The 27,163-nt window shown below is 35.1% G+C and overlaps 1 protein-coding gene across 2 annotated transcripts in view; it reads left to right on the top strand.

The window, feature by feature from the left end:
- Positions 1-26,933, top strand: part of CAND1 (cullin associated and neddylation dissociated 1) — a 55,233-nt gene extending 28,300 nt beyond the window's left edge. For both annotated transcript variants that reach the window (XM_079936329.1, XM_079936328.1), the window contains 13 exons: positions 5,224-5,378; positions 7,191-7,314; positions 8,835-9,091; positions 9,172-9,277; positions 10,504-10,649; positions 13,860-14,152; positions 15,710-15,851; positions 16,205-17,698; positions 18,775-18,870; positions 21,259-21,428; positions 21,507-21,671; positions 22,801-22,908; positions 23,671-26,933. In XM_079936329.1, the coding sequence (XP_079792455.1) occupies positions 5,224-5,378; positions 7,191-7,314; positions 8,835-9,091; positions 9,172-9,277; positions 10,504-10,649; positions 13,860-14,152; positions 15,710-15,851; positions 16,205-17,698; positions 18,775-18,870; positions 21,259-21,428; positions 21,507-21,671; positions 22,801-22,908; positions 23,671-23,895 (3,481 nt within the window). In that variant the 3' untranslated portion in view covers positions 23,896-26,933. The remainder of the gene's footprint in view (positions 1-5,223; positions 5,379-7,190; positions 7,315-8,834; positions 9,092-9,171; positions 9,278-10,503; positions 10,650-13,859; positions 14,153-15,709; positions 15,852-16,204; positions 17,699-18,774; positions 18,871-21,258; positions 21,429-21,506; positions 21,672-22,800; positions 22,909-23,670) is intronic.
- Positions 26,934-27,163: the final 230 nt, after the last annotated feature.

Below are 27,163 nucleotides of genomic sequence, written 5' to 3'. Positions count from 1 at the left end.
GCTCACGGGCTGTAGAGCGCAGGCTCGGTGGTTGTGGCGCACGGGTTTAGTTGCTCCGTGGCATGTGGGATCTTCCCGGACCAGGGATCGAACCCGTGTCCCCTGCATTGGCAGGAGGATTCTTAACCTTTGTGCCACCAGGGAAGTCCTGTGTTTTAAAATTATGCGTCTTGTAGACAGCAGATGGTTAGGTCTTGCTTTTTTTTCTTCTATTCAGTTTCATAATTTCTTCCCTTTGATATGAGTGTTTTAGTCCATTGTTGTTTATTGTTAAGTATTGATATAGTTAGATTTAGGTGTGCCATTTTACTTTTTTTTTTTCCATTTGTTTCTTTTGTTGTGTGTTTTTTTGGGGGGAGTTTGTTTTTAATTGTTTTTTTTCATGCCTTCTTTTGGGTTAATCAAATATTTTATAGCAGCAGTTCTCAAAGTTTGATTTGGGGGTCCCTGGGACATCTGTGACCACGAAAGTTCAAAACTGTAATATGAATGATACTAAGGTGTTATTCACCCTTTGATGCTCATTTTCCCATAAGTATACGGTATAATTTGCTCATTTTCCCATAAGTATACGGTATAATTTCCACAGGCTACATGACACATTATATCACAAAAAATTGAATGCAAAAGCAGATGTGAGAATCCAGTTATTTTAAGCCCAAACATTAATTTGCAAAAATGTGAAACAGCTGTTTTTCTCATTTTTTGTTTTTTGGAAAATATAGTTTTTCCTTTAAAATGTTAAATTTATGTTAACATGTGCCTTTATTATTGTTACTTTTAATTTTTAATGTGGTAAGCATTGACAGATACATACAGCCCACATAAAGAAAAATTCTTTGGGGTCTTCATTGATTTTCAAACTGTTAAAAGGGTTCCTGAAACCAAAAGTTGGGAAGTGTCTTGTTTTATAATATTTAATTTTGATTTCGTCTGTTGACTTTTCAGATACATCATCTTTGTGTTATTTTAAAAATTGTCACTCTAGGCTATGGATTATAAATTGCATCTTAAATTTACCACAGTCTTAAAAGTTAATATTGTACCACTTGATATAAATTATATAAACCTTGAAATAACATTTTTCCATTTACCTTCCTCCTGGCTATCTGCTACTATTATTTTTTAAATTTGTGTGTGTGTGTCCATAATACAGTATTATTGATAGTTGTGAGAAAAAATACATAGTCTCTTAAATGTAGCCTTTTAGGTATACACACATTTACCATTTCTGGTGATCTTTATTCCTTTCTGTAAATCTGAGTTATCATTTGGTTTAATTTACCTTTAGCCTAAAGAACTTCCCTTGGCAATTTCTGTAGTATAGGTCTGGTTGCCATGTAGTCTCAGCTTTTATCTGAAGTTGTTTTTAATATAAATTTTTATTATTCTACATTTTTAAAGGGTGATTTCACGGAATATGGAATTCTAGGTAGACACTTTTTCCCATCTGTTTTTAGTTCCATCATTATGCATTCAAATTGTTTTCTAAAATAGAGTTTTAGAGATTTTGTAATTGTTATCTGCAGGAGGTTTAGTCCAACAAAGCTATTTTGCCATTTTAGAAGCTACAAGTCTTTAAATTCATTTTTGGAATTCCTTTTATTTCAAATCCCAATTTGTATTGTTTCACATTAGGTCTCTGCATATATGCCATGTCTCTTATTATCATTTCCATCCATTTGGATTGCGCTGTTCTTGGATTTCTCCAACATTTCTGTTTATTTTTCTTCTTTCTTTTTCTTAAATTTATTTTTTATTTATTTACATCTTTATTTACATCTTTATTAGAGTATAATTGCTTTACAATTGTGTGTTAGTTTCTGCTTTATAACAAAGTGAATCAGTTATACATATACATATGTTCCCATATCTCTTCCCTCTTGCGTCGCCCTCCCTCCCACCCTCCCTATCCCACCCCTCTAGGCGGTCGCAAAGCACCGAGCTGATCTCCCTGTGGTATGCGGCTGCTTCCCACTAGCTATCTACCTTACATTTGGTAGTGTATATATGTCCATGCCTCTCTCTCACTTTGTCACAGCTTACCCTTCCCCCTCCCCATATCCTCAAGTCCATTCTGTAGTAGGTCTGTGTCTTCATTCCTGTGTTAACCCTAGGTTCTTCATGACATTTTTTTTTTCTTAAATTCCATATATATGTGTTAGCATACGGTATTTGTCTTTCTCTTACAGACTTACTTCACTCTGTATGACAGACTCTAGGTCTATCCACCTCATTACAAATAGCTCGATTTTGTTTCTTTTTATGGCTGAGTAATATTCCATTGTATATATGTGCCACATCTTTATCCATTCATCCGATGATGGACACTTAGGTTGTTTCCATCTCTGGGCTATTGTAAATAGAGCTGCAATGACCATTTTGGTACATGACTCTTTTTGAATTATGGTTTTCTCAGGGTATATGCCCAGTAGTGGGATTGCTGGGTCATATGGTAGTTCTATTTGTAGCTTTTTAAGGAACCTCCATACTGTTCTCCATAGTGGCTGTACCAATTCACATTCCCACCAGCAAGAGGGTTCCCTTTTCTCCACACCCTCTCCAGCATTTATTGTTTCTAGATTTTTTGATGATGGCCATTCTGACTGGTGTGAGATGATATCTCATTGTAGTTTTGATTTGCATTTCTCTAACGATTAATGATGTTGAGCATTCTTTCATGTGTTTGTTGGCAATCTGTATGTCTTCTTTGGAGAAATGTCTATTTAGGTCTTCTGCCCATTTTTGGATTGGGTTGTTTGTTTTTTCGTTACTGAGCTGCATGAGCTGCTTATAAATTTTGGAAATTAATCCTTCGTCAGTTGCTTCATTTGCAAATATTTTCTCCCATTCTGAGGGTTGTCTTTTGGTCTTGTTTATGGTTTCCTTTGCTGTGCGAAAGCTTTGAAGATTCATTAGGTCCCATTTGTTTAGTTTTGTTTTTATTACCATTTCTCTAGGAGGTGGGTCAAAAAGGGTCTTGCTGTGATTTTCATAGAGTGTTCTGCCTGTGTTTTCCTCTAAGAGTTTGATAGTTTCTGGCCTTACATTTAGGTCTTTACTCCATTTTGAGCTTATTTTTGTGTATGGTGTTAGGGAGTGATCAAATCTCATACTTTTACGTGTACCTGTCCAGTTTTCCCAGCACCACTTATTGAAGAGGCTGTCCTTTCTCCACTGTACATTCCTGCCTCCTTTATCAAAGATAAGGTGACCATATGTGCGTGGGTTTATCTCTGGGCTTTCTATCCTGTTCCATTGATCTGTCTTTCTGTTTTTGTGCTAGTAGCATACTGTCTTGATTACTGTAGCTTTGTAGTAGAGGCTGAAGTCAGGGAGCCTGATTCCTCCAGCTCCGTTTTTCGTTCTCAAGATTGCTTTGGCTATTCGGGGTCTTTTGTGTTTCCCTACAAATTGTGAAATTTTTTGTTCTAGTTCTGTGAAAAATGCCAGTGGTAGTTTGATAGGGATTGCATTGAATCTGTAGATTGCTTTGGGTAGTTGAGTCATTTTCACAATGTTGATTCTTCCAATCCAAGAACATGGTATATCTCTCCATCTATTTGTATCATCTTTAATTTCTTTCATCAGTGTCTTTTCTGCATACAGGTCTTTTGTCTCCTTAGGTAGATTTATTCCTAGATATTTTATTCTTTTTGTTGCAATGGTAAATGGGAGTGTTTTCTTGATTTCACTTTCAGATTTTTCATCATTAGTGTATAGGAATGCCAGAGATTTCTGTGCATTAATTTTGTATCCTGCTACTTTCCCAGATTCATTGATTAGCTCTAGTAGTTTTCTGGTAGCATCTTTAGGATTCTCTATGTATAGTATCATGTCATCTGCAAACAGTGACACCTTTACTTCTTCTTTTCCGATTTGGATTCCTTTTATTTCCTTTTCTTCTCTGATTGCTGTGGCTAAAACTTCCAAAACTTTATTGAATAAGAGTGGTGAGAGTGGGCAACCTTGTCTTGTTCCTGATCTTAGTGGAAATGGTTTCAGTTTTTCACCATTGAGGACGATGTTGGCTGTGGGTTTGTCATATATGGCCTTTATTATGTTGAGGAAAGTTCCCTCTAATTCCCCAGATCATACTGCCTACTACTTTTCTAGTCAGGCAGTCAGTCAGCTGTTATTTATTGAGAATCTGTATGTGAAACAATGATCTGAGCATTTATCAAATTAAATTATTTTCATCATGTCACTAATGCTTGAGAAAATGCATTGGCTCCCAACTTTACCACATCACATTTAAATTCATTGGCCTAACTTTAAAGATTCTCCTTAATATCCCAGGTGTTTGCCTTTCCTATTTTGTGTTTCATCTGCCTTTTGCATCAAGCAATTCTTTTGACTTCTCATTTCTTTCAGCATGTATTCTATTCATTCTAGTCTCTCATTTGAAGTGCTCTTTTTTCTAACTATACTTCATAAATACAAGTACCTAAAAATCTGTCTCCAAGGTGCAGTCTCCTGTCTGTAAATAAATACTAACATTGAAATTAAAAGTTGTTTTCTTTTTTTTAATTGTGCAGAGTAGTGAATGCCTGCATCATTTCTAAAGTAGTTATGTGAGTTCCTTACCTCACCAACCAGATGGTAAAGTTTTGAAGATAGGGGCCATACTTTTGTTATTCAATACAGTCTTGAATACAATGGCTCCTCAATGAATAGTCATGCAATAAACATTATCTCCGATGTGCTAAATTCTGTGGCAAGGACACGGTGGAAGAGCTTTTCCCAGTTACTTGATACTTTAAAAATTTAAACAAGAAAATAAAAAGAATATAAATTTTTTGGTTCATGAGTTGGAGTTGATGATAGATGGTAGGAAGGAAGGGTCACAGTTGGGAAAATGTGATACACTGGATGGAATTTCTATTGCAGGTAAATCATAGGATCCTTGTTAGGAGCAGACTCCTAATTAGCCTTCTTATTATTAAAGGATGTTGTGTGTATTTGAAGGGTTTGTCGGGAGAAGGTGAAAGCATCTTCGAGTTTCATGATACTGTGATGAAAATAAGTGGGAAAAAATTGGAAACTGCAAAGAGCTTATTAAGAATTTTTTAACACTCTTATTCATATACTATCTATGTTACAGGCATAGCATTTATTTCGTGTTGACAGTTGCTAGGCAGAAAAGTTAATGTTTTCACTCATCTGTTTTTCTGTTTTTGTTTATCTAGATTTAAAAAATGTTTTTTCTTCCTTATGTTACAGTCTTGGCCCTTTAGTGAGTAAAGTGAAAGAATACCAAGTAGAGACAATTGTAGATACCCTCTGCACTAACATGCTTTCTGATAAGGAGCAACTTCGAGATATTTCGAGTATTGGTCTTAAAACAGTAATTGGAGAACTCCCTCCAGCTTCCAGTGGTAAGCAAGAATGCTTTTTTCTCCTATTTCTCTTTTATAAATGGAGGTATTTCTCCTCCACCGTTTTTTTTTTTTTTTTCCCTCCTGACCAGGGAGGGAGAGAGGTATCTATCCCTAAAAGATCTTTGTAAAAAAAAGTCCGGAGTCTTATTTTTGCTTAAAAATATTATTTTGATTGAATTTAAGTATCTCTTTGGAATACCAGTTCTGAAGGATTTTTATGTTGGAATAAGATTTTATATTGTATTAAATGTGACTTGCAGAATAGAGTTAAGCCAGCCTATGCAATGAGAGAAAAGATAACCAAAATCATGAGTTATTTCTGATTAGCTTTCTATTTTCAATGTTAATTTTGCTTTGCTGTAGAATTTATGATGTAAAACTTAGCACCATTAAGACAGCTGTGAAAGAGTTCAGTTTACTAGTATCTTTAATTAAGGCTGAGCCTTTTATAGCTACTTACAATTTTTTTAAAATTTAAAACTACAATTAACGAATTTGTCAAGTAATTAGCTTTTGACCTCTGACAGATGTTCATGTAATGTAAGTTTTAGAATTTGTCTTGACTGCTAAGCTACAGGCTAAAATTTCAGGCTAAAGTTACTGTCTCATCTGCAAATGGGGTGAAATTACTCTCTTTCATGGAAAGAGGTATATTGGTAATAATGTAGTCTTAGTATGTAGTTTTCACTCATTTACTTAATAAATATTATTCTCTATGCTAGGTATCATGCTAGATAGTGCGTGTATATTATTTCACTGTCTAAAAATGTCAGTCATATGGGAGGTCTTAAATGTAGATTGTTGATAAGGGAACTGAAATTCAGAGATTAAGTTAATTCATCCAAAGTTTTGATTACCTGGTTGGACGAAGATTCATACCCATTATCTTTTAATCCAAAGGTGATGGTTTTTTTTCACTGTATCATGCCAATGTTACTTTATTTCACCAACTCTGAAGTATGTTATTTATAGTTGTATTAGCTACATTGATATTTTCCTTATTTTTTTCCCTCTCATTGAAACATGTTTGTTTTTAGCTGATTTCTGGCTCTAACAAGAATTCTATTAACCATTCAGATTTTTACTTTCACAGTTTTTTGTTTCCTTTTTTTTTCTCCCTGGTCAGTAACAACACAGATCTACTTTAAAATAGTCATAATCTTTATTGATGAGTCTCCTGGAACAACATTTCTACTTTGTTTGGATTGGAAAGGATCTTATTAGGTTACTAGTAAAGAGGACTTAAATAGAGAAAAATGTCATCACTGCTTTCCAATCTAGAGGTGTAAGCACTACAGTTACTGTTAGCTCCATAGCTGGCATTCATGCCAGTGCACAGAAATAGTTGTCCAGTAGACTCTACTGAATCGATACTGTTTTCCCTGTTTTGTGTACTCCTGCAGTGGGGTCTAATTCTTACTTATGTCTAATAAATTATTTGATTGAAAAACCTGTTTTGAAACATATTTTTCTTCTTTAAGATTTTTTTTGATGTGGACCATTTTTAAAGTTTTTATTGAATTTTTTACAATATTGCTTCTGTTTTATGTTTTGGTTTTTTGGCCTCGAGGCATGTGGGATCTTAGCTCTCCAACCAGGAATCGAACCCGCGCCACCTGCGTTGGAAGGCGAAGTCTTAACCACTGGACCGCCAGGGAAGTCCCTTGAAACATATTTTTCTGACATGGATCTCTTGAGTCAGTTTTAAAATCAAGTTTAGAGTTGCTGAGTATTTGCTAACTAGCATGAATATAAGGTGGAATTCAACATACTTGCCTTGAAATCATAATCGGTTTCTTATTCATGCAGGCTCTGCATTAGCTGCTAATGTATGTAAAAAGATTACTGGGCGTCTTACCAGTGCAATAGCAAAGCAGGAAGATGTCTCTGTTCAGCTAGAAGCCTTGGATATTATGGCTGATATGTTGAGCAGGTAAACATGACTTGTTTGTATTACTTATAATACAAATATTTGTGCATTTATTAAGAACCCTTTCGGATAAATATAATAAAACTTGGTCTAAAATTATTCATGTTTAAATTGTGTCTGTTTTATAAATGTGTGTGGTTAGGAGTGAGGGAAGAAAAAAGCTAATTATATTATGTAATACTGCATAGCAAGCATATTTCTTGTAGTTTTGAAAAATAATAAAATTTGTGACTTAAACATTTCAGCAGAGTTTTTATATTTTGTTTTACTCTTTGATGTTCTTGAATACAATGATCTACTTGGATAAGGAAATGTGCTGGTAGGAGTGGCAAGTTTTCCAGTTAAAATAATGCTGGTATTCTTCAGCAGCCATGTTTTTTTAGAGCATGTGTTGTGAGGGTGGAAGGAACTTGGCTTTATATATTTGTTGCTTTTCTACTTTTCCTCTGGAAGTCAAACTTGGGAATATAGAAAGAGATCTAAGCAACTCCAACGGGGAAGTAACCTTAAAAGACCTGTCAGTTTCAGTTTGTCCCTGATTCTTACAATCATTATACGTCATCATTATTTGTCTGTTATTTGTGGCTAATTCACTTGAACTTGAAAATAATCAAGTGCCTTCATGTGGTACAAATATATAGTAAAAGTGAAGAGCTATCATCCTAGCCCACAAAGAGCTTATACTTTGCGATAGGAGGTAAGAACACAAATGGCTATAATGTAAGGCAGAATTGGACTAAATATTAACGGAGAGTATAGTGTATTTGGGGGTTTAAAATGGAAGGATCCAAGAAAGTTTGTTATGGAAACAGTGGCATTTGAATTTAGTTTTGAAAAGTGGGTAGGGCACAGGTGTCTATGCTTAAACATAGAATATATCAGAATATGTAAGTAGTCTTGAGTTGGGAAACATTGTATTCTAATTTTCCAGAATATAGAATGAATAGAAAAGTGGTAGGAGATCATTTTGATACATTGGAGTCTTGTTGAGGAGGGTGAGGAATTTATGCTTAATTTGATAAGTAGTGAAAATTCAGTTAGACCTTTTTTTTTTTTTTTGCGATACATGGGCCTCTCACCGTTGTGGCCTCTCCCATTGCGGAGCACAGGCTCCGGACGCGCAGGCTCAGCGGCCATGGCTCACGGGCCCAGCCGCTTCGCGGCATGTGGGATCTTCCTGGACCGGGGCACGAACCCGTGTCCCCTGCCTTGGCAGGCAGACCCTCAACCACTGCGTCACCAGGGAAGCCCCTCAGTTAGACCTTTTGTCCTGCGTGTGACTTGATCACTAGCACTGTCCTGGCAGGACACAGACGTTTGACTGCTATTGAGTCATTGAACTGCACATGTGAAATGATTTGAAAGAGAGGGTTGGACCAACAAGATCGTTGAAACTTAGTGTGTAGATTTGTAGAGGAAAGACAATAGGGAGAAGGGGTAATCAAGAGATGGTCAGAGGGCAGACATTTCAGTAGTACTTGGACATTTTGTATTTATTTGTTTTCTTTTTATTTTATTTTAAGGCAAGGAGGACTTCTTGTTAATTTCCATCCTTCAATTCTGACCTGTCTGCTCCCCCAGTTGACCAGCCCTAGACTTGCAGTGAGGAAAAGAACCATTATTGCTCTTGGCCATCTGGTTATGAGCTGTGGAAATATAGTTTTTGTTGATCTTATTGAACATCTTTTGTCAGAGTTGTCCAAAAATGATTCCATGTCAACAACAAGAACCTACATACAATGTATTGCTGCTATTAGTAGGCAAGCTGGTCATAGAATAGGTAAGAAATATTTATGTATTGAAAAGTTTTCTTTAAAAAATATTAACGAATGTTTATAAGAACTAATATGCTTTTCTTAGGTGAATACCTTGAGAAGATAATTCCTTTGGTGGTAAAATTTTGTAATGTAGATGACGATGAATTAAGAGAGTACTGCATTCAAGCCTTTGAATCATTTGTGAGAAGGCAAGTTTTTAAGATCTATATTTTTCAAATAAAAATTTTTCTTAAGAATAGAGTAATAATTAAGATGTAGATTAGGTGGGTGAGGAGAAATGGGTTTTAATGACAGCTGGGATTGAGTTTTGGATTTCAAATGTGTTTTAATTAAGTTTTTATTAAATAATAACTGATAACCAATACAGTATTTGAAGTGAATATCATCTTTATTTTAAAATACAATCCTTACATTTATTTTGAAATGTTTCCTTCTTATTGTTAGGACTTTCCTTAAAGAACTTGGGAAAGGTATTTATAATTGTCTTTCAGTTTACTTTAATGATGTAGTCTTTATCCTGAGAGAGTACCAGGATAAATTAATTATCTGGTCAGAAATGTATACTAGTGAATTTCATCTCTCTTCAACAGTTTTTGAGATGTGTTACAGCCATTTTGCTAGGGCAGTGATTCTCAGTTTTGGAACCTTGGTTCTAATAATAAAAACTGTATTTATGTACAAGAAGGCCATACTGGCTAAGTAGTGAGATTTGGGGTGTTTTTTTTTTTGCTTTTGGCTAGAATTGACAGTGTAGTAGCACAGTGTCTTGAGACTTCACTGTTGTTATTTGCAGTAATTATAAGTAGTTATTTGCCACTCATGGTTTTTGATAAGGAGCTTTTATAGTCATATCAAATTGTTAAAATCAGAAATTGTGGGATGCATTTCTGTCCTTTTAATTGAGAAATACAAATTATTTCTTTATTGTTGGGCATTTATTATATGTTCTGTCTTTTCTCAACATAAAGTTAGAAGACCAAGCCTAGATGAATGTACACTGGCATTTTCACCAATAATCCTAGTTACTGAAGATACATTTATCTGGGCTTGGTGTTCTAGCCGTGTGTTGAGAAGATAGAGCGTATACAGATTTCTCTGTATGACCCCACACTAACTACGTCATACCATTTATTATAAGAATCATCTGACTTCAGAGATGTTAAAGTGTGTGTGGGGGTGTGGAGTTCATCTTAAAATTGATTTAATAAGAGTAATTTGAAAAGTAAATCTTTTTTAAAACATGAAGTCAGTGGGAGGGAAAGATGAAGGATCATTGGTGTTGAGGGCTGGAAACCACTTTCCTATACTATGGTAAAGGGAAGGGAAAAATATCTGGTAATAAAGCAAAATTGGCAGATACTGAATCAAGGAAAAAAGTATAATTATTCAAGGCAGCTTTTGTTTTTTTCTTCAGATGTCCTAAGGAAGTATATCCTCATGTTTCTACCATTATAAATATATGTCTTAAGTATCTTACTTATGATCCAAATTATAATTATGATGATGAAGATGAAGATGAAAATGCCATGGATGCAGATGGTGGTGATGATGATGACCAAGGTATTTCAAATTAAATAGAAGGAATTTGTTACATTTTCATGAAAGACCCAGTGTTATAGATGGAGGTGATTCTTACCCAGATTGTACTGTGTTTGTTTGTTTGCTTATGACAGTGAAAGCGGAAATAACCACAATATTCAACAAGAGCAAATTGATAAAAAAAATTATGGGGCATCCATGTATTGAACTGCTATGCAACATGTTCAAAATCATGTTCTTGTTAAAGCAGTTAATAAGTTGAATGAAAAGTGGGTAGCAAAAATTACTGTCCCAGTTTTATTTTTTTAAATATGGTGAAAAAAATGTTACTAGTGTTTTTCTCTTGGCAAGCAATTATAAGTGACTTTTGTTCTTTATTTTTCAAATTTTCTACAAAGTGTTTTTGTAAGGAGGGAAATGAATGTTATTTTAAAAATTGTACCTATAGATAACATTCATAGCAGTTTGGTTGGTTTCATACATAGTTACTTTAATGAGAAATCCTAAATATTGTTTGAGGCTCCATTTAACTTTCATGAATAATTTAAGCATTTCTGAGGCTCGTATGATTGATGTCATTGTGCTGTGATTTGTGGTATTTACTCTGGAAAGGAGTAGCACTTCAAGGACACAGGGTTGCTCATGTTTAGTTGTTTCTGCTAGTATTAAAAGAATCATAATAGAAATGTTTAAGTTATTGGGTATATGCATCGGTGGATTTCCTGTTAGTTATACTTTTAAGTTTGATTCTTTGAATGAATTTAGGTAATGACTTGGCTCTAAAGTCTGTAATTTCATCCATCTTTTTTTTTAAAAAAAGGGTGGAAAAAACCTCTCTTAATCCCATTTTAGAGTCAAGCAGATACTGCCCAGTTTCTCTACCCTACAACAGAACTCTTCAAAAGAATGAATGCTCTCCAACTCCTTTTTTCCTCTTTTCTCTTAAATCCAGTCTTCTGGTGATTGCCAGTGACCTCAGATGTTTGAGTCTGCCTATTCCTCAGTTCTCAGCAGCATTTCTGTATTTAACTTCCAGGATACCACACCCTCCTATCTTTGTGATTACTCCTTTTCAGTCTCTGTGCTGGTTCCTCTTCATCACCCTGACCACTATACTTTGGAGTATTTCCGGGCTTAGTCCTTGACTTCTCTGTTATGTTCTTATGATCTTGTTGATTTCATCTAGTCTCTTAGCTTTAATATCAATATGCTGAAAAGCCAAATTTTACCTTTATACCAGACCTTTCCTGTGAATTCCAGGTTCATATATGCAACTGCTTAACTGATTTACTGCTTAGATGTCTAAAATATCTTCTCTCCACCCTTCCCCCACTGCCTGCCCGACCCTGTTTCTTCTTTAGACTTCTCCATCTCAGAATGGCACCTCCATTCTTCTTAGTTTTTCAGGCCAAAAACTTTGGGGTTATACCTGATCGCTTCTTTTACACACCCTCCTCGTCCAGTCTCCCATCTCAGGGCTTTCCCCTTACTTCATACTCATATCTATCTCCCTTTGCAGCATTTTTATTTTCTTCATTACACCTAATCATTTTCTGATACACTGAAATTATTTTCTACCGTACCAGGATGTAAGCTTCATGAAGGAAGAGATTTTATTTTAGTCTTTCTTTATCAGTTGCTTTATCCCAGTGCCTAGGACAGTGCTTGACACACATTAGACACTCAGTAAATGTGTTATATTAACGAAGGGAAACCTTAGCTTATAATAGGAATATCCTTTGAAAAAAGGAGTAGCATTTTATGTTCCAGATTTTTTGATTGTTGGCTTTTTTAGTGTGGTAAGTACTGATGCTGAATAACAAACCAGGTCCTTCGGCTGCTTTATCAGGTACATGGATTATACCTAATAAATATCTTTTTATCATAGTGTTATTGTAACTTATAAAACCAACATAATTTTCGTGATTAAGCTGTTTAATTTTTTATAACCTTTAAGTATATTTCTGTAAAGTAATTCCTATAGTTGGGTTACCATTGGAAATTTTTCATTTATTTATGTGCTTTAAAGTAATCTATTTGGTAGTACCCTATAATTTTTCTTCAAATAGGTATTGGTGAATAAATCAAATGCCTTAGTTTAGCAGTATTTGGTTGGGTTTTACTATAAACTGCTAAGACGAAATTAAGTAAGCCTTCTGGAGATTGGAAAATTTTCCAAGGCATAGTTGGCTACATTTAGCTGTCACTAAGCTAATTGGAATATAAGCCAAAGAAGTGATGGTATCTTTTTTCTCCCACTGAGGAATCATTTCAGGACTATAGTTCTTATATCTAAGAATAACGAAATTATTGTTAGTAATTTTAGACTGTCCTGAGAACTGCTAATATGTAGGCCATCTTTCTGACTTCACGTTACCCAACTGATTCGGCTTGATGTTGTTAGAAGGAAATAATTTTCAGAGATTTCACACACACAAAAGTTAGCAAGAATAGTAAGTGAGAGAGAATTGTTAATGCTTATGCTTGGAATATTGCTTTAATGTTTAACAGGAGTTTGGAGAAGCTGGTGCTCTGTTATGTGGGCAGAATTTTCTTGTTATAATTGAGAAAGTATAGTTTATTTAAGCTGTATTAAGATAATATCTTGAAAGGTTGAGAATATGCATATTCGTTCCTAATAGCCCATCAACAAATTTAATGAAAAGCCTTGTAGTCACAAAGAAAGCTGCTGTCAGGATTCTTTTTCTCCCCTGAAAAATTAGTTTCACAGCATGACCTGGGATTGGTGATCATTCTTTTTATCACATCATCTATATCACAAATCTATTTTATAGTTTATCTTATAAACTCCCCAGTTGTTTGTTTGATTTTCCTGTAGTGTCAAGTGAATCTTTTGAATTGAACTTCCATTCACATTATTTTAAAAGGCTGGGACATTTATGATTTTACAAATATTTATAATCTGAAAAAGTTTAATGTATTAATAAATGATTTTAAAGAGTTAATAAGCAGCTCATTACCCATAAATGAGAAAATGTTTAACAAATTAAAAACACAATCAGATAATTTTTCTTTAGAGGTTTGTTTATGTGTAAATTTTTATAAGTAAATTCTGCCTCCGATTTAAGTACTAGTTCTTTTTAAACCTATCTATTGCTGTATATCTTAGTGGAAAGTTAGAAAACTATCTTAGTTATGAATATCAGTTCACTTTCTATATTAAACTTTTCTTATGATTAATAGCCTGTTAACATTAAAACTTCTCTTTAGGGAGTGATGATGAATACAGTGACGATGATGACATGAGTTGGAAAGTGAGACGTGCAGCTGCTAAGTGCTTGGATGCTGTAGTTAGCACAAGGCATGAAATGCTTCCAGAATTCTACAAGACCGTCTCTCCTGCACTGATATCCAGATTTAAAGAGCGTGAAGAGAATGTAAAGGCAGATGTTTTTCATGCATACCTTTCTCTTTTGAAGCAAACTCGTCCTGTGCAAAGTTGGCTGTGTGACCCTGATGCAATGGAACAGGGAGAAACACCTTTAACAATGCTTCAGAGTCAGGTCAGTTTAAAAGTGTGTTTTAAAAGTCATGCTAATAAATGTGATCTTTTAAAGTGGTGTTTTTATATGGAAATATGAGTTCCAGAATAGCTTTAGAGAAACAGTTCTGGGATGTGTTTGTATAGTAGTTTATGGATGCTCATATTACATTACTTGTAAATAATTTATTCTGATTGAAGTTTTCTTGATTTTTCCTGGCTAAACAATATTAGCTTTAAGATTCAGTGAAGTAGTCTTTATCTTTGATCAATGGAGAAATCTTAGGGCGGTGGAATTAGACAACTTGTGTTCATAGCTTCCTTCCCTCCTAATTTAGCTGTGTGATCTTGGACAAGTTATTTAGACATTTTATTAAGCCTCACTTTTCTCATTTGTAGTAAGGGTTTACTTAGAACTGTCTACCCAAGGTAGAGATGATATGATCTATGTAAACATACAGTGAAGCCTGCTACATAGTATTTATATATACCAGCTATTGTTATTGATAAAATACATATTTTTTTCACTTGAGGACATCTTTTCTAAGATCCTAAATGTTAGCTCTGTATAGCCCCCATTTGTTGAATATTTAGTACATGCTAGGTATTTTCCTATCTTATATGCAGTCTCTACAGCAGCCCTATGGGGTACATATTTGTCCATTTTTGTAGATTACAAAACAGATGTTGAGAGGGACTGAACAACTAAACCAGAGGAGGGGATGTACATGCCATATCTATCTTGTTTTCAAGTAGTAAAAATTTTAAAAGTTTGTGGTGAACTTAAAGGTGAACACTGAAGATTAATTGTAGAAGGAAAAGATAAAGTGTATGGAGGACATAAGCAATTGACTAAGTATATGGAAAGCAGATAAAAATCACAGGAAATTTTGATGATGCTGTGGTGAATTAATTAGATAGATATTTTCTTTTGCCTCTAGTTCTCTCACATCATTGTTCGATATGGTATGTGTCTGTTTCCTGGCATCCATAAGATTTATTGGTAAATTCCCTGTTTAGGATTTACTGACTGACATTAGGAAGTTTAGAAGCAGATGTCTTTGAATCTTATTCCTGCCGCTTGTAACTACATTTGAAGTGAGGTTGATTTCATTGTAACAGCCAACGAAAAGCAAACACAAGGACCCATTTAATGGTTTCTTTTCTATAATTTGTCTTTTTTCTTTAATTGCTTGTATGTGCTATTTCAGTTTCAAAAACCATTTATAAATTATGCTCCTAAAGTTTTGGTTGAAAATTATTTTATTGTTTAGATCTCTATTTAGTCTTGTGCATTTCGTAAGTAAAATTAATCAAGGAAGACTTTTGTTGCTCTGTAGAAAGCTAATGATAGCTTTGCTCTGCTCTCTTATTTATCAGTATCAAGCAAATATAGTTTCAAGAGAACATATATAGTAGATGCAACAAAGTTTGTATTGTACAAATTGTTGACAGTTAGTGGAATTAGGAATTTGACCAAAAAAATTCTTCCATTTGTCCCCAGCCCCTGTAATTTGTGTTAAGTGTATTGAGGAAGTACCAGTAGCTGAACCAGCTAATGAGCACTTGATAATTACAGGTTCCCAACATTGTTAAAGCTCTGCACAAACAGATGAAAGAAAAAAGTGTGAAGACCCGACAGTGTTGTTTTAACATGTTAACTGAACTGGTAAATGTATTACCTGGGGCCCTAACACAACACATTCCTGTACTTGTACCAGGTATGAAAGAAATAGTAAATCACTTTTGGGACTTATTATAGACTTTATTAAGACTTAGATAAGCTTAAATAATTGTTTCCTTGAAAAGGATAATTTGTGACAACTTTGCACATGTAACTAACTTTTTTACAGAACCATTGAATACCTAAAGTTAAAAGTTTAAAATCGTACCCTAAAATTTTTTACTTTAATATTTATCATAGCTTGTGGAATTTCGACTGCTTTAGAGATAATATATAGTGGGAACTTTAGCAATCTTTTAGGGATTCGTTTTAAATTTTAAAACTAGCTTTAAATTCATAAAGGTGGCATGGATAAAAATACTGGATTTTTCTTTTTTGGTTGGGTTTTAGGAATCATTTTCTCACTGAATGATAAATCAAGCTCATCAAATTTGAAGATTGATGCTTTGTCCTGTCTATATGTAATCCTCTGTAACCACTCTCCTCAAGTCTTCCATCCTCATGTTCAAGCTTTGGTCCCTCCAGTGGTGGCTTGTGTTGGAGATCCATTTTACAAGATTACATCTGAAGCGCTTCTTGTTACTCAACAGCTTGTCAAAGTAATTCGTCCTTTAGATCAGCCTTCCTCGTTTGATGCGACTCCTTACATCAAAGATCTATTTACCTGTACCATTAAGAGGTTAAAAGCAGCTGACATTGATCAGGAAGTCAAGGAAAGGGCTATTTCCTGTATGGGACAAATTATTTGCAACCTCGGAGACAATTTGGGCTCTGACTTGCCTAATACCCTTCAGATTTTCTTGGAGAGACTGAAGAATGAGATTACGCGGTTAACTACAGTGAAGGCGTTGACACTGATTGCTGGGTCGCCTTTGAAGATAGATTTGAGGCCCGTCCTGGGAGAAGGGGTTCCTATCCTTGCTTCATTTCTCAGGAAAAACCAGAGAGCTTTGAAACTGGGTACCCTTTCTGCTCTAGATATTCTAATTAAAAACTATAGTGATAGCCTGACAGCTGCCATGATTGATGCAGTTCTAGATGAGCTCCCACCTCTTATCAGCGAAAGTGATATGCATGTTTCACAGATGGCTATCAGTTTTCTTACCACACTGGCAAAAGTGTATCCCTCCTCCCTTTCAAAGATAAGTGGATCCATTCTCAATGAACTTATTGGACTTGTTAGATCACCTTTATTGCAAGGGGGAGCTCTTAGCGCCATGCTAGACTTTTTCCAAGCTCTGGTTGTCACTGGAACAAATAACCTAGGATACATGGATTTGTTGCGCATGCTGACTGGTCCAGTTTATTCTCAGAGCACAGCTCTTACTCATAAGCAGTCTTATTATTCCATTGCCAAATGTGTAGCTGCTCTTACTCGAGCATGCCCTAAAGAAGGACCAGCTGTAGTGGGTCAGTTTATTCAAGATGTCAAGAACTCAAGGTCTACAGATTCTATTCGCCTCTTAGCTCTACTTTCTCTTGGAGAAGTTGGGCATCATATTGACTTAAGTGGGCAGCTGGAACTAAAATCTGTCATATTAGAAGCCTTCTCATCTCCTAGTGAAGAAGTCAAATCAGCTGCATCCTATGCATTAGGCAGCATTAGTGTGGGCAACCTTCCTGAATATCTACCATTTGTCTTACAAGAAATAACCAGTCAACCCAAAAGGCAGTATCTACTGCTTCATTCCTTGAAGGAAATTATTAGCTCTGCATCAGTGGTGGGCCTTAAACCATATGTTGAAAACATCTGGGCCTTATTGCTAAAGCACTGTGAGTGTGCAGAAGAAGGAACCAGAAATGTTGTTGCTGAATGTCTAGGCAAACTCACTCTAATTGATCCAGAAACTCTCCTTCCACGGCTTAAGGGGTATTTAATATCAGGTGGGTACCTAGATTTTCTTATCTAAAAAATTTTTGTTTATTAGCAGTTGTTGCCTGGAAAGATGGCTAATGCCGAAGTTAAAACATTTCTGTATCTTGTTATATGTAGAACCTATTGCCTTATGTTATTGATATGGAGCCATATTCAAATGACACCTTGTTGTTTAAAAGGATAAAGAGAGTGTAGTTAGATAATGATTAAATAAATCTGTTGTAGTTTCTAGTGTTTAATGTATTTTAATGTTACTCTTGTCTTAATGTGGGACAGATGTCTCTTGAATTAATATAGCCAGAGGACCTTGCTAGAATTAATTACAGTACTGAAATTGGTGAACTAACCTGGTTCAAATGAAAGATTCTAGAAGAGTTTTCAGATTACCAGTGTCAACCCCTGTTGTCCCAGGAGAAGATAATAAAGGCCATTCATTCTTAGAAATTGCTTTCATTTTTAATAAAAATCTTGACAGTCATATAGTGGTTTAACCAGTTCCCTTTCGTGAGGGATAGAGCCTCCACTGCTGGTCACGCAGGCTGCCTCCTTCCTGGTAGAGATTGTTCCTTTTGAAATCTAGTGGAATTATGTTTCATAAGATGAGTAAACTTTGCTTCATTAGTATCCTGGAAGTAATAAGAAATACCCCTCTTGACCAAAGAAAGGTTTTTTTTGTTTATTATTATTTTTGGCTGTGTTGGGTCTTCGTTGTGGTGTGCGGGCTTCTCACTGTGGCGGCTTGTCTTGTTGCGGAGCACGGGCTCTAGGCGCGGGCTTCAGTAGTTGTGGCACATGGGCTTAGCAGCTGTGGCTCACGGGCTTTAGAGCACAGGCTCAGTAGTTGTGGCGCACGGGCTTGGTTGCTCTGTGGCATGTGGGATCTTCCCGGACCAGGGCTCGAACCCGTGTCCTCTGCGTTGGCAGGCAGGTTCTTAAGCACTGCGCCACCAGGGGAGCCCAACCAAAGAGAGTTTTAAGGAATGAAAGACCCTGGTGTTATTTGAAGTGGTTTGAAAATGATAAAGGTGTCCATGGATTTTAGTTGACTTAAATACCAATAGACTTAAAATTTATTTTTAATTAGGCTCATCATATGCCCGAAGCTCAGTGGTTACAGCTGTGAAGTTTACTATTTCTGATCATCCACAGCCTATTGACCCACTATTAAAGAACTGCATAGGTAAGTGGAAATGAAGATGAATATACTGAATAACTAGTTGATAGGTAAGTGTCAAAAAACGAATCATTTCAATAGCTAAATATATCACCAAGGAACTAAAATGCTTTTAAGGGTCTGGTAATTCTTTCATAAAAAAAATAATTTTGCAAATAGCTGAAATGTAGTAAATATGCTAGGATGTCTTTAAAGTCAACTACACAGTTGATAATCATATTTTGGGAATGACCTAAAGTAAACTAATGGGTAAAGGAAAAAGATGTATGATCTCTCTGACTAATCTGAAGTTCTTCCCAGTTGTAAATGAATCACATTTGAGCTTGTGATGGCCCCAGGTCTTCGTTATTACTTGTATCTCTCCAGCTCCCAAGGGGATCTTTGGAGGCTTTTAAATTTAAGGTAGAAATTTAAGAATAAAAAAGATAATTCTGTGGTAATTAGTTCTACCAACCTAAGAGGAGCTATCCAAGAAAGAAAAGGGCCATCTCTTTCTATGAAGACAAGAATTAGCTTTTAGTGTTATTTTTCATGATTTTATAACTTCCCTGTGTTGTTTTCATCATCAGTTTTCCTAGAGCTTTTAGTAACTAAACTCTCTGGTGTTTTTTGAAGACAAGAATGGGGATACCAGCAGAGAGGATAGAGGGATATGGCAAAGAAGCTTTGCAGTTTCATGCCATTTAAAAAACACAGTCTAAAAGAAAAGAACTACCGAAAGGGATTACCAATTCAGAGCAAGGGGGACATGGGGGATAAATGGGTGCCAACGCTGAGACCTAGAATTAATTCAAAGAAAGTCTCTATCAGAAGATTCTTGCCTTTGTTCCCCTCGCCTCTTTTTGCTTTGATATATTTACTCACATTTTTGTCATTGTACAAGATACAGCAAAGGAAGAGACCTGTGCCAGATCTTTAGAGACATCTTTCTAGGTTGACAACAGTCAACCAGTGTGCATCATTGGTATAGTTATTCAGTCAGATGATTATCATTCTGTTTGTTTAAAATTGAAATTCCTAGACCAGGTTGTTGGGGACCACTGATCCTAGACCACGTCACCATTTGTCTATCATAATAGCAATACTTTTTGTGCTTTACTGAAAGCAATTCACCATGATAGTAATTCTAAGCAAACAGAGGTGAGGAGGTTTAGTCTGGTACATTTAAATTCTTTTTGAACCCAAGCTACCTCTTAACCTTTTTTGTAGTCAGAACTTTCCTGGGTGGTCAACCTTGAGTTTACCAATCTATGGTGTCTGAAGTATTTTTTTCCCCCTCCCATTTCTTCAAATTGCTGTTGTGATACATTTAAGTCTTCTCATACCTTTTTTCCCCTGTGTATTCTAAAAGATTGCTTATGGTAGGGTTGAGATGACATAATGATGAGTAGCTCTGTGTGAATATCACATGTGTACCAGACACTGTGTTCAGTAATGTACGTATAAAATTCTCATTTTATAAACTGGGAAACTGAAGCTCTTGCCTACAGTAACTTGCCAGAAGTCGGTCATACAGTTGACAAGTGAAGCAGTGTGGATCACCGTCTGTATGACTCCAAAGATCTTTGCACTATAATTTCTGTCCCCCGTGTGGAAGAAAAACCAGACTTATATCTGTGTTTAAAGTGGCTAGGTGCTTTCTTTAGCTCTTTGTCCTGTGGTAGGTTTCAGTTTCTTCCTTTTTGTATTCTTAGACCTCTTATCTATTTCTTGTTAAAGATAAAAATAGGCTTTGGGAGGCACATTTCTCCGTCATCTGATAAATTATATACTTGTTAACAGTATTCCATCTTTATCAAGCAGTGGATCTGTCCCCACCTTGCTTATCTTTTGAACTCAGGTTTTTAAATTTCACTTTTGGAATTTAAAATTTAAAGTAAATATAATGTAAACTTCATCTGAGCATAAATTTATTTGACTTGTCCACAGCTGTATCCCCACTGCTTCATGCCATAAATGCTCAATAAATGTTTTTTGAATGAGTGAAAAAAAAAATTCCATTTTTGTTGGTGCTTTTTTAGTGCGAGTACTAATTTTGAATTTTAAGGAGACTCATTCAAGTTACTAGTCCTTGTGGTTGCTGGCTCCGTCACTCTTCTATGTCACCCACCTGTTAAATCAACTATCTATAAAAGTAATGGGGAGCTTTTGGGGCTCTCACTCCTTACCTTTTGCGTTTAAAGGTGCTGAGAATAGGTTTATCAATTAAGTCCACTCACATTCAGACATAATAGTTTACCTGTTGTCAAAAGAAATTATATAGCTCACTTAGGATTTCATCATATTCCATGACCCACATTGAAGAAGTAACAATAATAAACTATCAATTTAGGAAAATAATATAATGCATATTTTAAGCTTACCATAACTGTTGCTTCTCTTTCAATTTTTCAGGTGATTTCCTAAAAACTTTGGAAGACCCAGATTTGAATGTAAGAAGAGTGGCCTTGGTCACATTCAACTCAGCAGCACATAATAAGCCATCATTAATAAGGGATCTTCTAGATACTGTTCTTCCACATCTTTATAATGAAACAAAAGTTAGAAAGGAGCTTATAAGAGAGGTAAGTTAGATTGCACTGTTTACCTAAGCTTGTCTTTTACTTTCTAGTATATCTACATATTCTGTTTTATTTCAACAGGTAGAAATGGGTCCATTTAAGCATACAGTTGATGACGGCCTGGATATTAGAAAGGCAGCTTTTGAGTGTATGTACACACTTCTAGACAGTTGTCTGGATAGACTTGATATCTTTGAATTTCTAAATCATGTTGAAGATGGTTTGAAGGACCATTATGATATTAAGGTAAGATGTTTGTGCCTGTTTATAGAATGTTTTAGAAGAAGACTTTGCTAGTGACTTTCACCTTTGTAATCTACTCGTTATTAAGTGAGAAAGATTGGTTTGCTTGTCATGATTTTAGTGTGTTATAAACTAATATGCAAAATAGCGATGCAATGTGACATCAGTTGACATACAGGAAAAATCCAGAAACCTTTTCATTGGAAGAGGAAGTCAATATCAAGAGGTTTGTTAAAGGATAAGAGGAAGAACTGTTTTCAGATACACAAAGCAATCTGTAGAAGCAACCATAGAGAAATTATACTTCATGCTACTTAGGTTTAGAGCATGAACTTTGCTCATAACTGCTTTTTGTTTTCCTGTTTGCTTAAGTCCGTTTAAAATGTGAACTATAAAAGGGTGATTTGAAAAATCTTTTTCTTCTAGTCAGGACCTTTGGTCAAGCAGGGCAAAAGTGGTAGTTGAGCAGTAACTCATCCATACTATCAGAACTCCAGCTTTCACGTTTCCATAATGTAATATGGAATAACCTGACCCCTCCGGAACTCAGTGAAAAGAGCCCTGAAAGAATAGGATCCTTTTATTTCTACAGTTTATGGTCTAAGAGAAAAGATTATGGGTTACTGGACTTTATATGGGTTACTGGACTTTATATGGATTAATCTGAATAAGCAGGCTTTTTGTTTTGTTTTTTAGTGAAATTTGCAAAGACAGTAGAAACTTCTTATAAAGCTTTTCTTCTGGTTCAATTATTTTCTTATTCACTGATGCACATGAGCTTTTTAAAAAATACTGAGTCTGTGGCCCTATCCCGATGACTGAAGTAAAAATAGGTATATTTGTTAAGCTCCCCAGCTGTAATGTGTGGTCAGGATTGAGAACCACTCTTTTAGTTCTGTACTCTAGGATCGTGCCCATCGATCATGATAGATAAGGTAACTCTAGTACTCGTAGGTAAAATTCCTTAGACAAGATTTGAGGCAATTCTGTGTGATTCCAATGGCAGATTACATTAAAATGAAACTTAATGGTACAGGTTAGTCATTTTCCTTTCAAAAGCTTTGTCAGAATTTGGGATTTGTCTTTAGAAAATAATGCAAAATCTAAATTTTGTCTCTTTTATTCATAATAGATGCTAACATTTTTAATGTTGGTGAGACTCTCTACCCTTTGTCCAAGTGCCGTACTGCAGAGGTTGGACCGACTTGTTGAGCCATTACGTGCTACATGTACAACTAAGGTAATGTTGATGTCATTGATTTAGGCCAGACTTAGTATGTTCAGGATCCCTAGTTGATTCTATACTGTGGTTTTCCAAATTTAACTATGCTAGCACCCTTATGTAGCAGTTTGTTTCAAAAGTTAACTTATTATTCCTATTCCTCACTTCCTTCAAATGTGGATGTTTTAGAAAGCTTAGCACTGTTAAATGCTATTCTTAAAAGCTTGTTATAACAATCTGACACATATTTTTAAAGTACTGATATGGGTTAAAGTGTGATAGGGCCACAAAAGAGGAGGAAATGTTTAATTCTGGTGGAGGAGGGGGTGGGGGTCACAGAAGGCTTCATATGCACGTGACAGCGTTTAAAATGCACCTTGAGAAGTCAGGATTGTTTTAGGTCCAGAAGGTGAAACAGGACTTTTCATACAAAAATAATTATATGAATTAAGGCACAGAGATGTCAGTACATGACATGTTTGAAGAATAATGAATAAACAAGGTAGCTAGAGGGGTAGTTTCTTGATAGAGGACAAAGTAGGACTTGCTAATAAGCAGATCCCACTCTTGGTTTTTATAATGGGCCTTGTATAGAATATTCCCTTAAAAGGAGATACATAGCTACTACTAAAAAGAAGTTTCAGAGCAACTCTGCTTGAAGAATAATGTGCCTTTTGGATCTATGAAAGAGTAGCTTTGCTTTATTTATATGTGCTTAAATTTTGTTTGTATAAGAACTGCCTTTTATAGCATGTAATATAAATTTACTCACTGTTACAGGTAAAAGCAAACTCAGTAAAGCAGGAGTTTGAAAAGCAAGATGAACTAAAGCGATCTGCCATGAGAGCAGTAGCAGCACTGCTAACCATTCCAGAAGCAGAGAAGAGTCCACTGATGAGTGAATTCCAGTCACAGATCAGTTCTAACCCTGAGCTGGCAGCCATCTTTGAAAGTATCCAAAAAGATTCATCATCCACTAACTTGGAATCAATGGACACTAGTTAGATGTTGGTTCAACCTGGGGACCATTACATTGACCATATGATGCACTGAATTGACAGGTTAATCATAAGACATGGAAAGAGAAGTAAAGCTTCAAAATGTTCCACTTTTTTTTTTTCCTTCGTGGAGACAGTTTGACTTTCTTCCATTGTTGTTTTTGTAGCATTTATTTCAGAAATAACGTATTTCCATAATCCAGAGGTTGTAAAACCACTAATGTTTTAGTGGTTAGGGCAACATTTAAAATGACATCTAAAAGTTAGGATTGATGGAGATAGGGTCCAGTATCTATTTACCCTGTAATGTTTAGGATTAAAATGTTAAAATTTTGTGACCATGAATTTTCTTTCTTTTATAAATTTTCTCTTATTTAAAAATCAAAAATTCTGCAAGACAAAAACCATGTTTCTTTTTCTTGTATAACTTTTTGTTTCAGCAACACAAATTGATTTTTAGCTGTGGCAGACAAGAATATCTGTGTAAGATTTGTTACATTTCGGAGGGGTTGGCAGTTTAAAAGAGATGATATCATTTTTTTAGGTATGGGGATTAACAGTATCCCTGTTGCGCACACTAATTTTGCATGAGCAAGTTTACAAATATGTATTGTCTGTAAAGCAGCATGTGCAGATTATTCATAATACAAAAGTAAAAATAAGTATTATTGTATTAGTGCAATTTTCAGATATTTATTTTTGCACAGAAAACATATCTGGAGAGAAAGAGAGAGGAGTAAATTTTTGAAACTTTGGTTTTCTTAATGCCAGTGTGAATTTGCAGATGTTTTCAGCAAATCAGGTCATGATAACAATTCGCCACTTCTTTTTCTATTATAAATTTCGTATACATTTAAAATTTGAATATTTAAGTACTCAGTTTTTCTCAGTTACCCATTTGTGTGCGTGTGTTTCCACTTAGAAATTCTTAAAGCCAGATTTTTCTTTCATTTCCTTTGTATCTCTACATTCCTTATCGAAAGAGTCAAATAACTATATGCTTTTGAATTTTACTTTTAGGAAAATTCTGAAGCTGGCTATCACAGGTTTGTTAGCTAATAATAGTATTTTCTTTTAGTTGAGTTAGATTTTCCCCCTTTCTTGGAGAGCTAATTTACATATTGTATTCGGTAAGCGTTGACTACTTTTCCTGATTAAAGGGTCTGTGCTTGGGGGAAACAGTACCTTATATTGTAGTTAAGATTTTATTTAACATATCCTTCAGTGAGCTCATTTCACACTGTAGCCTCTTCCTTCAAATTTGTGGTGCTCCTGTAACAGTAAGAACTAATTTCTGAAATAAAAGACATCTCCTAATGCTGTGCAAACATAGTTTACATGTATTGAAGGAGGCAGTTGTTAAATTGAGTGACCAATTTTAAGCATTCAGATATTTGAAAACTGCACCCTTTATTTTTGAAACTGTGAATTAGAAGTATTTTTCCTGCTGTATTACTTAACCTGCTTTAACATCCAAATATGCGGTGATTTTAATTGGTAACATACTGTGGTTATTAGATTAACAGCTTGACTTGAGATATTCAGATGATAATGCATAAGACATCATTACCAGTAAGGATTTTGATTAGGACATGGACCATTACATGAAGTTGGTGCCATTTCAGAATGTGGCAGGTGATAATCATACCATAATTTGCATAAAACTGTAATAGAAATTTATTTTGAGCTGTTGGTATATTATGTACTATGCATTACCGTGATATAGATGTTGTGGATATATTTAAGTATTTGGTTACATGGTTTCACAATAAATTACAATACTGCAGGCTCTAGGACCATATAGGAGACTGACATGCATATGTTGTGTGAATGTCTTAGTTAAGTGTCTGAAGTTAAATCCATATACTTTTCATGTATTGGATTTCTCCATTCTTTAACTTCTAAAATGCTTACAGGTTTTTTTTTGTTTTTTTGAGTCTTGCAAAATGGCTAACTTTTCTAATATAGCTGAAATTCTATCTTCTAACGAAAGATTCTGCTCTTTTCTAGTAGTAGATATGGTTTTAGTGTTTATATATATATAATATATATTATATGTATATACTCACATATATAACAAAATTAGTAAAAGTAGAATACTCAGATTTTAAATGCTGAGTCATACTAATTAACTTCATACTTCTAGTGGTAATGTCCTGATACTGGAATGGAAGTTGCAAGGTGTGGCGTTCAGTCATAATCTGCCACTCATACTGCTTACTGGTCTTTTAAATATTAGGAAGTTCTGCTTAGCAATTCTGCATATGTAGGTTCCTCAGGAGATCTACAATAGTAAGAGAACAGCTGCTCTCTGATTTTCTTGAGAACGTTTAAATTGTTAAGATCTACCCAATTTCTTTTTATTTTTTTTTTTTAATTATTTTTTATTTTTTTGTGGTACGCGGGCCTCTCACTGCTGTGGCCTCTCCCGTCGCGGAGCACAGGCTCCAGACGAGCAGGCCCAGCGGCCATGGCCCACGGGCTCGGCCGCTCCGCGGCATGTGGGATCCTTCTGGACCAGGGCACAAACCCGTGTCCCCTGCATCGGCAGGCGGACTCTCAACCACTGCGCCACCAGGGAAGCCCCCCAATTTCTTTTTAAAGAAAGCTCAGTATGGGGTTGTGTTTTTAGGTTAGGTTATTTTATGAAACTAAGGCAGAAAGGAAATTTGCTATGGCAAAGACTAAACTAAAAATTTTAAATCATTAGCACTGAATGATTTTTTAAATGTGGTCATGTATTCATTAATGATATCTAAATCTGCTTAACCCCTGGGAATTAGAATTCTTAAAATATTGGAGTATGGAGACTTCAACAAATGTTTGAATATTTATATAATTTTTATGTAACCATAAGTAACCAAATCATGTTTTTTTGTTTTTTGTTTTTTTACACTTTTGTTGGGTAAATGGTAAAGAAATAACATATGGGCATATCTCATTTAACCAGTTTTAAGGGATATCTTTATATCTAGCTCAGTCTCAGATATATGAATATGATTATATAGGCATGATTGAAGTTTAAAATGATGAAATATACAAAATCCTCAGTCACTGAAAAATTCAGTTAACTGGTTAACTAATAAACCTTGTAAGGTGTGTTTAGCCACATGTCAAATACTTGACAATTTTTTAGAAGTTGAAATAACATTTCCTGCCCAAATCAAAAATTTTACCAAAAATTTCAGTTGTTAAAATTAACTGCCAATCTCTAGATATATTATGCTTAGTAAATATTTTGATATTAAAGAGCTTAAAAATTTCAGTAAATGTTG

Source organism: Stenella coeruleoalba (assembly GCF_951394435.1).
Source record: "Stenella coeruleoalba genome assembly, chromosome: 11".
Taxonomy (NCBI): Eukaryota; Metazoa; Chordata; class Mammalia; order Artiodactyla; family Delphinidae; genus Stenella; species Stenella coeruleoalba.
This window is presented reverse-complemented; position numbering and strand designations above follow the sequence as displayed.